Here is a 16,623-nt window from a genome sequence, read left to right as displayed (position 1 = left end):
TATATCATCAAAAATCCACTTGGGTTATTAACCTAAATCAACATGTTTGTCATCATCAATATGTTATTTATTTTTCAAACTCAATATCCATAGTGGTTAATTCTTCAAAAAATTTAGAATCAATTTAGCAACAATTTTACAATAACAACCTTCAACACATGCAAATCAAACATAGTTGTCATACATTTTTACTGTATTGGTCCTAAACTTTTTGAAAATTTAGCTGTCAAGGATATATTTGATACAAATCGAAAATTCCAAAGACAAAATTGAAACAAAATAAAATTTAGGAATATTTTTAAAAATTTTGACAGACTTTAAAAACAAAAAATATATTTTATCCATAAATTAAATACACAAAAATAAAATTATAATATAATTAAAATTATAAAATTGTCTAATTTAATAAAAATTTTAAAATTGAGATTTATTCTAAATTATGATATCAAAATTTAGATTAAACTACCAAAAGTACCCATAAAAGATGTATTTGCTTATAAGAGTACCCATAAATTTAGAAAACAACACCCAAATATCCACAGTTATATAGTTCCATTTGTCAAATATGACCAAAACGTTAGAAGGCTTTGTTTATAGGGAGTGGATCCTCTCCAGTGAAAAAAAAAAACTAGATGGTGTCCGGTGTAGGATTTCACCCTTCATTGCTTTTTCTCTCTCTCCTATTTAATTTTGGTCCCACTTATAGAATAAAAGGTGAGAGATCACACTTTATTTTCTCAAGTATTAAAAAAATGGAGAGGATCTATTTCCCTCTCATGTCTCACGTGTTCATTTCCATCCTAACATGGCAAGAGAGCTTTCTTAAGTGGATCATTTATTATTTTTTTTATGTATATTGTATTTATTTAAATAATAAAAAATTAGTAACCCCTTCAAATTCCAGTTAAGCACAGAATAGTAGGCATCACCTCTTGAGCGCGAAACTCAACCATGTCATAACAGAGTAGTTTTTAGTTGCAGTTGCTTCAGGAGACTCTGTACGAGAGTGATCTCACAGTCAAAGTCATTGAAGAGGTAATCCTTTCACAACCAAAATTATTGATTCCTTGTAACCTCTAATTTGTTAGAATTTTTTGTCGCATATCAAAGATTGAATTATTATTGTTAATGAATTTTTGGTAGGGTTTAGTTTTTCAGTAACTGAATCCTATTTGATCCTTTTATTTAAGCTAAATATTATTTTGTGGCTGGAATATTGTTGTGTTTATTGTGTCTGAAACCATAATCATGGTGAATTTACAGAGTTAGAATTTCACTAGTTCATAGTTTGTGAGATGGCCACTAATGTTAGACCTTTTATTGTGTTACAGAGATAGCTACATTGCATATTACTTTAGAGATATATCATAGAGAAAAATTTGAGAGAACAAAGGATGTAAAAATCGTGTATGAAGGTGGTGAGAAATCTGAAATTCCAAGGATTAATGTTGACACTTTGAATAAATTTTTTATTATTGATCTCCATAGATATATTGGATACACTTTGGTCAGCGAACGCTATTGATTAGTACCTGGAATGGAGGTTGATGGTGGTCTAAGGACATAATATAGTTGTATAAAGTTGCATTGAGGAATGGAAGTAGGGTCTGTGTGTACATTGAACACCCAATCTGCTTGCCAAAAGCCCAAAAGTTATTGAAGAGGATGATCAAGTTTCAAAAGAGGCAACTATAAGTAAAGAAGGTGGTGATGTTGTGACTCCCTCAAGCTTCATAATTATGCATCATTTATTGTTGACTTATGCATTCTATTATTACCTCCTGATGCTAATTATATTAGTAATTACTGAACTTTATGATGCTTTATTTGATAGCTAAATATAGTAATTACTCATAATCAAGTTCAATAAAGATGAAATAAGATGCTAACAACTCATTCTATTCAAACATGACATCGATGTTCACTAGTAGGGGTGTTCAAAATCGATCCAAACCAAACAAAACCGATCAACCGAGCCGAAAAACCGAAAACCGAATAAACTGAAAATCAAAAAAACCGAAAAAAATGATTTTTTGCTATTTTTTTGCAGTTCGGTTTGGTTTTTGATTTTGTTAGTGAAAACCCTAACCAAACCAAACCGAATCGGTTTATTTAAAAACCCTAGTATAAATAAGTGAAACCCCCTTCCCTTTAGATGACCTAGCCGCCATTCACCGTATAAAGCCCCTATTCCCTAACTCTCTCCACTCCCCATTCTCCACACTCTCTTCCCACCGTTCACAAAGTCGTCGTCCTCTCAGCCCCTGGAATCGCGGACAGCACCTTCGCGGCGGCCCTTCCTCGTCGTGGTTCCATCTTCTCAGCGCGGTCCTCCCTCAGTCCCTCCCTTCCTCGGTGCGGCTCTTTTTCTCCCTTCGTTCGTCGTCTTCAATGCACTGCAGCCGCTGTCTCCTCTACGCCGTGTCTCTCTAGCCTCCTTGCACTGGAGCCACCGTCTCCTCCACGCACAAGCAGGCGCCGTCGTCGTCCATGACATTGCCTCCAAGTTAGGTATTCAATTTTTGTTTTTATTATTCTGTTGGTGATTTTATTTTGTTGTGCTTCTGCCTCTATTTTTCTATGATTCTGTGTTTATATTTTTTATTTTTAATTCTGTTTTATGATTCTGTTAGTGATTTTGCTTTTTGTGCTTCTGCATCTATTTTTCTATGATTTTATTTTGATTGCTCATTTTGTTTTTCTATGATTTTGTTTTTACAGGTGATCTTTAATTCTGTTTTTGTGATTTTGTGAATTGCATAATTATGCAGTTTGTTGCTCACTGCGTCCTGCTCAGTGCTCACAGCTTCACCACCACCTCTGCCTCTGGTCTACCTCTGTTCCTCCGTTGTCAATGATTTTAATACATGTTTTGATTTTTGATTGATGAAATTGCTATGGGTTGAATTCTGTTAATGTAAAATTAGGATTAGGTTTAGGGTTTGAATTCTGTAATTGATAAATTTGGATCGAGTTAGATTCTAGGGTTTGTGAAATTGAGGCTAGGGTATGTGAAATTGGGACATTTGTATCTTATAATGAATTTAGGGTTTGGTCTCTGTTAAATGTAGTTTTTTTTTTATTTTTTTGTTTATTTAAAATCTTTTTGAATAATTAAAAAAACCGAATAAACCGAACCAAACCAAATCGATTTTAATTGGTTTGGATGGTCTCAGCAAAAAAACTGAACCAAACCGAACCGCAAATTTAATAAACGATCGGATCGAATGGTTTTTTCCTAAATAACCGAACCGAACCAAACCGCACCGCGAACACCCCTATTTACTAGCATATAGTGCCTCAATTTGCACCCAATTTATGCCTAGATCTTACACTCAAATTGCCACTTACCTATATATCATCATTACAAACAAGAAAAGTGTAAATTGCAACAGCAACCCTAATGACAGCCACAAGCCATGATATATCATGTAAGACAACCTTCATAACTTTGATTTAATTACTTTTTGTAAAATAATTTTCTAAAAATAAAATTATGAATAAATATAATAAATTACAAATAACTCGTTATTTAATTTTTGAAAATTCGAAATCTTACAATAAGGGTCACACTAAGAGGGGTTGCAAAAAGAAGAGATTGGCTGATGCTGCTGCTATTGCTGAGGTTGCTGTAAAAAAGAAAGAGGGTGAAGAAAAAAGTGCACAACCAACAAATTAAACATGTATTGCTACCTCTGATGGAACCAATAAAGAAGTGGAAGGAGAAAATGTATCACCAATTGATGAATCACCTGTTACTACAACAGCCACCAATGTCCAACTGGTCGAAATTGAGTTGTCTCAACCTACCTACTCTGAACTAGACGACTCTTAGAAGATAAAGATGTACATGATATTATTATGTCATAAGCTATTACAGTATTCTGACCTTGAAACATAATGTTTTACACCATATAGGCTGCTGAAAACATACGGCCTACAACGTTACTGATAAGAAGAAAAAGTTCTCCATCGCCAAGTTTTGCCACAATCAATCCGTTGTAGGGTGGTAGCTCAGGAATAGCATTAAGAATGGCAAAAATCATGAAGTTTGTAACGGCCCAACTCCCAGCATGTCATGATCATACTAGAAGCTGAACGTTACCAACTCGTTTTTCCCAACTTAAGTAATATTTAATAAATATAAGTCTGTTCATTGTTAACACCTCGCGAGTTTTCGAGTATTTTTTTCTTTAAAACAATAGTAATTTAGGGTCGCATACATATAATATATAAGAAAATATAAGCATACGCAATCATAGATTAATAGAAGGCAATATATAAAACATCACAATATAATATATATCATGAAACAAAAGTAGTTCAATCATACAAGTACAGAATTATGATATAGCATTCCTTAGTTAGTCACTTATATAATATATACATATATGTACATAAGACGCCTCAGGGCCAGACCCGTCCAAAAAGCCCCTAAACTGGCACCCAAGCTAGCCTAACTCTACGACATGCCTATTCTCTCTGAGCATACTAGCAAAAGTGAGGGAAACACTCTAACGTACTGTTTCTGATCCAAAAGCCCCTCACAGAAAATCATTGGGCAGGTGATGATTCTCACTCGCTGGTGACTCATCTGGCTCATTACTGCCACAAGAGATATCTACGATCTCGGGGTCCTCCTCAGGTTGCATCCAAGAAGGAGAAAAGTTATAGGGTACATCGAGATTCAAAAAAAGGTGTACTAATAAGATGCTGAAAAGGTCTACCACGTACTACATAATTTCATACACAAGGTGCCGTACGATAGATGTAATACTCGCAGGCGCGCACTAGGTCGTCGTGGATATACGGATGATTAATCTCGTAGAGCAGGACTCCCGTGTCCATCTGAAGAGGTGTAAGGGGTAAGAACTGGGGAGTTCTTAGTAAGGTCGGGGTTTAGAGTTAAGTTCATTTATAACGTCCGTGACCACATAACCATAATTAAGTTCAGACAAAAATATATATACATAACAACAGTATAGCCAAAACACAAATAGCAGAAGAAACAAGAGACATATGCACAATCACACTCAATATGCAGTCACACAGCTATGTGCAACAAGTATGATGCATGTCTGGTCCTACTGCAGGTAATGAGCTCATTTGTCGGTTTTAACCCGCACCCGACGCAATCCGACCCTCTAGGTCAGATAAGGCCTTCCCAGAACTAAATCCCAGATTAAGTACCACATACTCTCTACCAAGTACTCTCAACTTGCAAGGTTGGTATTTGCTCAAATCTCAATATACCGTAGGTATGCTAGTCAGGCCTCTATCAAGCATTCAGCTTGCAGGGCTGGTACTCTCTTTACCGCAGCCTGTCTGGGAAGCAACAGCACAATACGGTGCGTCTCCACACAATATTCTCAAGCATCGCCCGAAGGCTCATAAATCACATATAACCATACTTTCCGTCACTTAGCAATCATCTTTATCATCTTTCCACAATCATATATCAAGCATCACAACATCTCAGTGATCTCATTTCATAATTCTCTGGTTACTCTGTAAGGTTAAGCACACTACTATATAGCTTTTAACTCCTTTTCTTCCTAATATATTTTCAAATTTTAAGTTTCTAAATTCTTTTCCATTACCTTACATACCTTAATAACTTCTCTTATACCTTTCCTTAGGTGTTTAATAAAGAGAATTAAGAAATTTTGGACTCAAAATTGCCTTCCTGAGGTTTTTAGAAAAAACTACCTTTTATCAATATTTTATTATTAAAATAATAATATTTTATTATTAAAATAATAATATTTTATTCAACTTTCAAAAATTATATTTTGACCCCTGAACTTTTTGAAAATTGTATTTTGACTTCCTTAACTTTTAATATTTGCACCTTAGCCCCTCAACTTTTTTTAATTAACTTTAAACCCCAAACTTTTCAATAATTATGATTTGACCCCAAAATCCACAAAACCAAATGTTCTTCTTGTCTTTCAACAACCAAAATCATTTTTTTTTTCAAAAATTCATCATATTTTTATCTGATTTTCAGCTAGTTTTTCAATCTTTTCGATAACCGATTTTTACTTGATTTTCACCAAACCAAAGAGCAACGTTTCAGCCATCAAATACACATCAAACACACATCAAATCTCTTGAAAATCATGGCTGTAATGCCACGTTTTTCAGCATCAACAACAACAACTTCACAACCTTCAATAACTTGATTTTCAAGCATTAAAACAACAAGATCTCATGATCAAAACATCACATAAACACTCAAAATCAAGCCTAAAGGAACAAAATCTGATTTTACACTTCAAGAATACAACCAATCATTGATTAATTTATCAAACTTTATCTCTTTTGCAGCTGTCAAAAGTTGAACCAAGAACAAACTTCAAAAAGCACTTTTACGCATATTTTAACATAAAAAATAACTTTAGAACTATATAAACCATGAAGAATGAAGCTTCACGATGATGAAAAGAAAGATTTTTTTACCTCAAGGCAGCTAGAAATCACGTTTTCTTAGAGCTTATGGTGAGTGAACAAGAGATCCTAAGAGAAAACATGAAAAAAACATGGTTATCTTGACTTCTCACCATAGCCAAAACTTAGAGGAGGGAGGAGCAGCCATCATACCTTGATTTACTCCATGAAAATTGACATAGAAATGAAGAAGAGGAAGAGGTGAATAGTTTGGTCAGATTAGATTTTTGATAGGGATTTTAGTTTGAGAAAGAACGGAGGTTGAAGTTTGAAGCTTTCATGGAAGTTCTTCCGTTTTCTCTCATGAATTCTAACTTGTCTTGGAAGCAAGAATGATGGTAATAATGAGCTTAGGAGCCGTGGGGTTAGGATAGAGTTTATCCTAGATTTTTTTTATAAAAATATCTTATGAAAGTATAATTACTAAAGTTAGATGTATTAGAACACAAGTGTTTTTTATTTTTCCCTTAAGAAACCTTTGCTTGGAGAATAAGAAATGAAGCATGTGGTGGCTGGTTCTGAGAGTGCCATATGTTATAAGGTGATGACTCATCAAAATTTAATAAAAAAAGATCATTCTGAAGATAATTACTAAAACTAGATATGTTAGATTATACTACTAAAGGATAAGTATGAGCTTTACTAATATAAATGATACTAGTAACAAGATAATCATGAGAATAAAAGATATATGATAAAGCATTAGCATCGCTAAGTTCATCTAAGAATGCAGGTATTATCCATTACCGGTAGATTTCTAACTCAGTTATTGTATTACTAAACATAGATCAACATTAATTATAGTAGAAAAAATAATAATATAACATTCTGAATAAAATAATAATATATAAATATTATATTAATATAATTTTTCTCTCAAAATTCAAGATCGGCTCATCACATAGAAACTAACCACAGAAATCAGAATTTTGAAATTTGGACCTGAAGTGGCTCAAAAATGTAACTTTTTGTGACGTGCCTGTTTAGATCAAGAGAGGTGCCTGATGCAGTCAAGCTACTGATTCAGCAGTTTGATGGCACAACACCTGTGCAGTAGAGGTACTTATATGCACTGAAATTCCTAAAAAATCCATAAAATTTTCGTTTGATCCCGAAAAAGCAACATTTCTTTGGGGCTAAGTCGTTACAAAGTTCGTCTCTACTCTCGGTTTTAAAGCACCAAGGAAGAAGATTTGAAGAAATTAATTTAATGTATTTAGAGAGGTTATGAATATTAGGCTATGACACTAGGTCTTTAATATTTTGTTAAAATTTAGACAATGACTGCTTAGACCAACCCTCTTAAGATATGGTTATTTTGATATTACACTGGATCTTTTGGAACTAATACTCATGATACTTGTTTCTACATCTTTTTTGTTGAACTATGATAATTACTTAAATATAATTAGCTTTGTTAGTTTATCTATCTTTTTTGCAATGCTGTTGAATCATGTGTTAATCACAGGAGTTGCATAAATCAAACTATTCATTTCATTGAAATATTTATTACATAATAAACCTTCCATTACATTATATTACAACACACATGAATTTTTGCTCATAACTTTTTCTTCAAATTCTATAATATATGACTAACAAAAACACCACCATCATAGACACAACTAGCAATAACAAATAGGTCATGAATTTTTACTCCTTACATCGCTTTCCAACCTCCCAACCCTTTATGCTAGGTTCATATTCATTTTATCATTGGCTCTATCAGAATCTGCTATCCCAACACCTTCATCTTGTCCAATATCAACCTAAACAAATATACCACACCAAGTCTTTCTTCTTATCTGAAATAAACCAGCCAAACATGAAATGAACAAAGCAGACAAGAACTCACAAAATAATCATATGTTTAACTTACATTATAATTGGGACATCCAAATAATAACTTGTTTGGATTTGATTCTGTTCCAGACCATCGTAGAACTGGACGACAGTCATACCCACACCATTTCGACACCCTCGCACTTCTGCTTTGACTTTGCGACCTGGTCCAGTTACCGCTTGAAGGAGAGCAAATAAAGCTTCCTGCTGCATTACTTCTACCACTCATCTTGGTGCCTCAACTAATAGCGACGAATAATAAAGCTTCAACAAGGAAAAAAACAACAATAACAAGAAGATAAAGACGAATACAAAAACAAGAGGAAGGAGGTTGGAGAAGAATCGAACTCAAGATAAATAATGGAAGAAATTAGGGTTTAAAGGACCACATTGGGTATGAATACGAATTTTGCCGCGTCAATTAGCTGTTGTAGTGTCCAGTGTGGCAAAGAAAATATTACTTCAATATTCCATTTGCTAAGTCGTTGTTAGAAAGGGTCAAGAGACCAAATTAGTGTCCAGACCTAAATCTAAAAGATCATTATAGATAACTTTAAATTTCGAATACCAAAATAAATTTTAGGGACAAAACAGTTATTTAGTTGAAAACATAATATTAAACATATTTTGATTTTTCTTTTTTTTTTTATTATTTCTATTTTCAATAAAATTAAATGATTGTCTTAATATTTGTACACAACTAATAAGACACGTTTAATCTGAAATGAATGGAGTACCATTATTTAATATACATATAAATTTTATTTATAGGAAATATTTTATATTAGATTAGTTAATAATTAATTACTTGTAATCCAAAATGAAAATTTTCAATAATTTATGAAAAGTATTTATTGGTATTAAAAAATGAAAAAATAATAGAGAAACTTATTTCATATAAATTTAGAGTACTACTACCAATATCTATCTATGGCAACTAACTAATCGACTTGACAAAAAAAAAAATGGAGTTACCGGAGGGATGCATCGCGAACATTATTGCTCGCACCACGCCCAAAGACGCATGCAGGCTCTGCGCCGTTTCCAAGCTCTTCAAATCCGCCGCTGATTCTGACTATGTCTGGGGTCGTTTCCTCCCTTCCGATGTCGTTTCCCTCGTTTCCCACTCTCATTCTCACTCTTCCTTGATCTCACTCTCTACTTCCAATAAATCCCTCTATCTCGCCCTCTCCGATCGCCCAACCGTCATCGACAAGGGCAAAATGGTAATTTCGTCTTCCTTTTGTCATCTTCGCTATGCTGTTCAATAGAGCCAGGGAACTCCTAATCATTTTCCCCCTTTAATTCTAATATGCAATTCCATTAAGTTACCATCAATTCATCATATCAGTGTTTAATTTTACGTTCAAATATCGCAAGAATCCTTTGCTTGTTTTTAACGAAGCTGGTTGCCGTACAGGTGCACTCTTTTTAACTCGTGTCCTTTTCAGCTTTTAAGGCTTTCCTTTTCTATCAGATCTATTTGCTTTTCACTTGTCACAATCAAACCCTTAATTTTGATATTATTTGGACCTAAAAAGAGTGTTGCAGTTTTATATGTGACTGCTTCTTGCTTGTAAAGAAATCCCCCTATATGTTTAGCAAAAATACGGGGATAAAGCGTTTTTAATTATAATAAAAGCTTTACTTATCCAAATATGCACAATATTTTGACTGCAGAGCTTTCAATTGGACAAAAAGAGTGGGAAAAAGTGCTACATGCTAGCTGCTAGAGCTCTGACCATTGTTTGGGGTGACACTCCTCGATACTGGGAATGGATACCCTTGGAAGAGTCCAGGTCATCCCTTGAAATTGTTTTCCTTATTTTATTTGATTTTATTTTTTTCTTTTATTTTTGAATAATGTAACATGAATGGACCTAAAGACCCTAACTTAATCCCATTGCAAGTAGAGGGGAAAAAATTGGATTAATGGTCAAAATGGTCTCTTAAAATCAATCACATGCATCAATTTGGTGTTTAAAAAATTAGAAGCTGATCCCTGAAAAAAACAACTGGGAATTAGTATGAAGGGTCAATTAATAATTGTATTATCTTCTAATGACCTAGAGACATAAAAATGTGTTTTGAGAGAAGAACAAGATGATGTCTTCGGACATAATTTCTTTGTATTTCTGTCTTTAAAAGTAATCGAGATAGAGGGAAGAGGGGATGTATTTACACAATCTATGTGATGTTGAATTAGAATTCTTCTCTTATATCTTTTTCCTGTGTAAAATTGTCCTTCAAATTCTCTATAATTCTTTAATTCTCAATTTATCATACCTGTTTTAAAGACGCATCTCAATATAATTCTTAGTTGTTCAAAATAAGACAAGACACGAAGAATAAGACATAAAGAATAGATATACAAAAGTTAGTGTGCTTGTATTTTGTTTGGTAATAAACTAGAATAAATTATGAAAGTTTTTTTTTCATTTAAAAAATTTGAGAAGAAAAATATAATAATAAAAAATATAATTATGAAAAATTAATAAGAATAATGAAAGAAAAAATAAAAAATAAGTTGTGTCTCTTGTTACTGTCTATGTTTCCTTCCTGTTAAGATGGATACAAAATACACTAATTTAATGTCTCTAGACACAATGTCTTTATACATGTTTCATTTGTCAAACATAATTTTATATCTCTGTATCTCTGTCTCAGTGTCCCGTGCCTGTAAACAAATGAAACCATACATACTTTGCTGTGCTTTCTATGGTCATTTAGGCACTGGTTGGTTGATGTCTGTGCATGCCAAAAACAGAGACATGATAGATTGCGTTCTTTGTTTGGACTGTGAGACACAGAAACAAGAGACACGCTTACATAGAGATATCCACAAAAAACATATTCTGTGTCTCTCCAACTAGTTGAGACATTAATTTTTAGTTTAAGACACTGAAATTTTTACAATTTTATCCCTTCAATATTTTTGTAATTCCGTAGCATCTTTAACTTAATTCCCCATTCTTCATCATTTCTTCATTTCCTCTCTCTTTCTAGCCTCCATACTCTGTACACTATTGTTTCCCGACTTTGGGCTTCGACAGCATTGACCTCCATCCTCTCTCTGGCGGCGCTGTTCGTCTTCTCCTTGGCGGCATCACAGTTAAGGAGAAGGTCCCTTTGCCTCACCCTTCGGTCAGCATCAACAGCGGTAGCGGCGACTACCGTAATGATGGAGACGCTCTCCTCCTTCGTCGCGTCCTCCCCTCCCCCCTTCTCTCATTTCGTTCTTCCTCTCTCTAGTAGCGGCAGCAACTACATATCTACAGCGGAAGCAACCACAGATCTCACTATAGGTCTGGTCTTTTCTCGTCGCTCCTGCCCTTCTTCCACCTCTCCTCATCTTCATCTTCTTTTCATCCTTCTTTACCTCTTTCTTTTCTTTCTTCTACTCTGTGCCTTGTTCTATCTCAGATTTAATTTGTATTTGTTTGAATTTTTTTTAATAGAAATTTTGAATATGTTTGTATTATTCAATTGGGATGATATTAAAAAATTATTTATAAATATTGAATTTGGAATTTAAGTTTATTTGTGGTGTTCTTTTTCTTGGATGGGGTGATAGCTCATTCTTTGTTTGGATTGATGGAGATTAGTGTTTGTTAGGCTGAATTTTTGTGTTTATGTACTCTTGTGTATTTGTGTCTATGTCTTCATAATTTGAGACAATAACCAAATACAGTCTTAGTATTTTTATATTTCATGATGAAATATGACCATAAACCATTTAAAAAGAAAAGTAGAGTACTATTTTTTAATTGATCAAACTCATTTAATGTTAACTAACATGTCACTTTCTCATTTGTCAAATCATACTACTTTACCATGAAACATAATTACTCTGCTTTGTTTGGAAATCTACCATTTTTTGCAACTTCAATATATACACAGGTTCTCAGAAGTTGCTCGACTGGAACATGTGTGGTGGCTTGAGATTCGCGGGGTGTTGAGTACCCTTGTCCTAACCCCAAATACTCACTATGCAGCTTATCTTGTGTTTAGCATGGAGGAAGACAGAATTGGATTTCAACACTGTCCTGTGGAGTTATCAATAGGCATGCTAGGTGGTGAGGCTAGCACCAAGAATGTGATTCTTGATCCAGAATCAGACGGGGTACGGCAGCTTCCAAATCTAAGAGGTAATCCCTGGTTGGAGATTGAGTTTGGGGTGTTTTTCGTTTCGAGCACAGAAGATGAACAAGTTCAAATGAGTGTGGTGGAAACTGAGGCTGGTGTCCTAAAGAGTGGTCTCATCATTGAAGGAATTGAATTTAGGCCAAAGGAAGATAATTAATTAAGAAGCCAAGCCATGGTTGATTTGCACCAACATAACTGCAAACTCTTTCTGAAGATTTTAATGGCATTAGTTAGTTTTTGTTATTCTCATTACTAATATTGAGGAAGGCTAGGCGAACAATTTTAAAATTTGGTTTAATTACTCTGTTAGTCTCTATAGTTTTGCGAAATTTTTAATTAGGTCTTGTACTTTTTTTCCTTTTGATTGAGTCCTTGCACCAAATTTTTTTTTTAATTGGGTCTTTACACTTTTTTTTCCTTTCATTTGGGTCTTTGTACTAATTTTTTTTAGTTGGTCCCTATAAAATTAAGTCAATTATTGTCAAGAGGGACCTAATTGAAAAAAAAATTTGGTGTAAGGACCCAATTAAAAGAAAAAAAAAGTATAAGGACCTAATTAAAAATTTCGCAAAACTATAAAAACCAACAGAGTAATTAAATCTTAAAATTTTAGTAAAAAAAGATAAAATAATGAGAGTTGACTCAAATACTAGGTAAAATATATATAAAAAAAAAGTATTGGTTACCTAAAATTTTTCATTTGGAGACTGAGGTATTTCTATTTGCTGAACTGATCTATTTCTCATCTATTTATAATTTTAGTAATTGTTTAGGTTATTTCATGTTATTTTCTAATAAATCGCCCCTGGTATTGGCCTAATTTCCTAGGAAAAAACATTAATTTCTTGTATAATTTTGATCTATTACTTTTCTATTAGTGATACTTATGCACATAGATTTCAAAAAAAAAAAAAAAGTTAGAAGATCATCAAAATTTATTTTTTTGTTAATATTTTTAGAAGTTTTTTTTTAAATAAATTAAAAAATTATTTTTCAAAATATTTGTCATCTTTATTTTCTAAAATTAGTATTTTTTTTTTGGAAATTGGAACAAGATGCATCGACGAACTTGTAAATTTTATTGAAGTATCTTTTATTGAAGTTTGCCCACTGAAACGAAACTAACAAGTTTATCCATTGGTGCAGCGAATTTGCTTTTATTTTCGTATAATTTGGATTATATTAGTATGTTTTTATTTTTTAATTTAAAATTTAAATAAATATAACTTAAATTAATAATTTAATTTGATAAAAATAAATGTAGTCGTATTATAATTAATTTAAATTAGTAACATTAGTGTATATCTATAATATCTATAATTTAAACTTTTAAGTATCTCAACAAAAGAGATAGACTTATATAATTCTTTAAATTAGTAATATTGGAGTGTATATCTATAACATCTATAACAATATATAGAGGAGAAATGAGAATTTGGTGTCTAATTCTTTTTTCTTATTTTATCCTTACCACTATAACTTAAAATTACTTGTAAATTATGTATCGTTTTTCTCTAAAATAATGTTTTATTTTAAAGAAAATACTAAAATTTAGTCTCCAACTTTTGTTAGATACTATTTATCCTTGAATAATTCATTTCATAAACTAAATTTAATGGAGAAAAATGGTAATACTATTTTTTTTTTCTTTTTTTTTAATTAAAAGAATGCCATTAACAGTCTGAAATAATAACGTTTTATATTTTAAAGTTAATATTAAAATTTAGTATCCAATATGTTTAGACACTATTTATCCTCAAATAATTCATTTCATAAACAAAATTTAATGGACAAAATGATAATAATATATTTTTTATTAAAAAATAACAATATGTAAAAAAGATATTAGAATTTGGTGTTTAATTCTTTCTTCTCAAATAAGTCACCTTCTGTCAACTATGTACATTACTATAGTTATTTTTTGAAATAATGTTTTATGTAAATTTCGAGTAATTAGTAAATAACTAACCAATAAATAATTATTAATCAAGTGATTAGAAAAGGGGATTTGATAATTTAATGTGATAGAAAAAATTAAAACAAGAATTTTGACACAATTCTAAAGAATTTGACCCAAGATTGGGTCGAACGGGTCGAACTAGTCACACCGAGCCCAAAGTCCAACCTATTTAAGCATCCTCCATGAGCTTTCAGCTCATTAAGGTTCAAGGATAGATAAGGGAGAGATAGAGAGTGCAGAACGGTGGAGAGCAAAGGGAGAGGAACAAACCCTTGCTCTTGAATTTCAATCCAACGTAACTTTTGATCCGGAGCTACGATTGACGAGCCGTCAACAGCCACGCGTTCGTCTTGAAATTCTCTACAAAACCCAGTAACTAATTTGGTAAGGGATTCACTTTCCAATTTCAATTTCTTCTCCCCTAATTTCGAAATCCAATAGGTGTTATGTTGAACAATTGGTATAATTTCGGTGTTTAGGTTCAAATTAACCTGCGAGTATTGTCGGGTTTAGCTTGTTTGAGCTGTGGGTCAGGTAAGAACCCTCCAACCCTTTGTAAGATGTTGATTTAGTGAACTCTATATTGATTATAGTGATAATCATGTTGTTAGATTGAAATTGGTTATCGGTTGGACTTAATTTGAGAAATTGGAAGCTAGAGGATTAGCTTTGGAGGCTGGGTACGTTGGTGAGGGGGGCTGGAGTTGTGGAGCTTGTGGTTCGGGAATGCTTGAGATGTTCCGGGTTATCGAAAAATCGGCTAAGGTATGGTTTTGGTTTCTCGTATTTAATATATAATGTTTTGTGAAAACTTAAGGTAGATGACCTATGATAAGTTGAATCATGACTTTGGAACATGTCTAGTGATTTTAGTGGACATTAAGTGGATATTTGATGATGTTTGAAGGGATTAATGATTCATGATTGTGGATATGGGTTTTGTTAATGATAAACGGTAATTATATATATGAGCGTTGAATGATTGGTAATTGCATTGGTATAATTGAAAATAAGTAATTTGCATTCAGATGAGGTTGGTTGTGGTAGAATGAGGATTGTGGTGGCTGTGCTTGGTATGTTGTTGATGCAGGGTTTAGTTGTATTCATGTAAACAATGAGTTGTGTTTTGTGAAAATAGAGGTTTGGAAGATTTTGTGAAAAATTAGTTTTTGGCCAAACTTTGATGAGGCATAACTTGGATTCCGGGCTCTCAAATTATTTTAAATGAAAATTGATTTCATGAAGTTTACGCCGTTCGAAGAACGGATGAAAAATGTTTTAAAACGAAAAAGTTATGTGCATCGGAAGTTCGGAGGGTAAGGCTGAAATTCTGCAGCATTTAGCATTTTTGCTAATCTGCAGGTCTTGCGTACGCGACCACTACACGCGACACGACCAACCCTTTCGGGTTGGGCATCTCGCGTACGCGAGCAAGAAAAAAACGCTCACGCATACGCGTGGCCCACGCGTACGCGTGACCGCTAAATTCAGCAAAGTGAGTTTTGTGTTTTAAAATGTAATTTTGAACCTTTAAACCTCTATTTTCACTCTTTTAGTCTCTAAACCTCAGTTGTATGTTAGATTGTGAGTAGAAGGTAGGAAAAAATAGTAATTTGGAGAAGAAGAAAGTTCGAGGGTGGTGAATTACGAATGAGAAGTGTGTAAATGTAATTGTGGCCCCAGGTAGTAGGCAGTGGCAATGACCACGTGCTCCGAGTATGAACTTGGAAAGAAGAGTATGAAGAAATGAATTTAATTATGGAGTAATAAATGAATGAATGTTTGTGAGACCCTGGGTAGTAGCAAGGATGGTAGCTCGTCCCGCTTGTTCCAGGTTGATGTTTAAGATTTGATAACTATGATGATTGATTTAAACTGAATGACTGTATGTTTGAGATCCTGGGCAGTAGCAAGGATGGTGGTTTATCTCGCTTGCTCCAGGTTAGTGATTGTGACGCCTGGGTAGTAGCAGCAGTAGTGGATTATTCCGCTTGCTCCAGGTTGAGCTTTTAAACACCCACCTGGGTAGTAGCTGCAGTAGTGGTTATTCCACTGACTCTGGGTTAAGTGGATAGTAGCAAGAGGGTTGTAGCTCAAACTCACTTGCTCTACATGGGTGTTTCTGTCCATGGTTAGCTATCAGGACGTGTCGGGTTGGCTATATAACTGATAGATGATATCGTCAGCCATAGGACAGGCATGCATCATATGCATTTGTGTGCTTT

General features: G+C 33.5%; 1 protein-coding gene across 1 annotated transcript; it reads left to right on the top strand.

Annotated features, from left to right (window-relative positions):
• Window positions 1–9,208: 9,208 nt before the first annotated feature.
• LOC107625179 (putative F-box protein PP2-B12) lies at window positions 9,209–12,690 on the top strand. Its single transcript, XM_016327754.3, has 3 exons — window positions 9,209–9,518; window positions 9,973–10,091; window positions 12,193–12,690. Exons 1-3 carry the CDS (start codon window positions 9,258–9,260, stop codon window positions 12,593–12,595), a joined length of 783 nt encoding a protein of 260 aa, XP_016183240.1. The 5' UTR covers window positions 9,209–9,257; the 3' UTR covers window positions 12,596–12,690.
• Window positions 12,691–16,623: the final 3,933 nt, after the last annotated feature.

The sequence above is a fragment of the Arachis ipaensis genome, chromosome B2, assembly GCF_059453495.1.
Source record: "Arachis ipaensis isolate K30076 ecotype BB chromosome B2, ASM5945349v1, whole genome shotgun sequence".
NCBI lineage: Eukaryota > Viridiplantae > Streptophyta > Magnoliopsida > Fabales > Fabaceae > Arachis > Arachis ipaensis.
The sequence above is the reverse complement of the archived record's forward strand: the minus strand, read 5'-3'. Positions and strand labels throughout refer to the sequence as shown.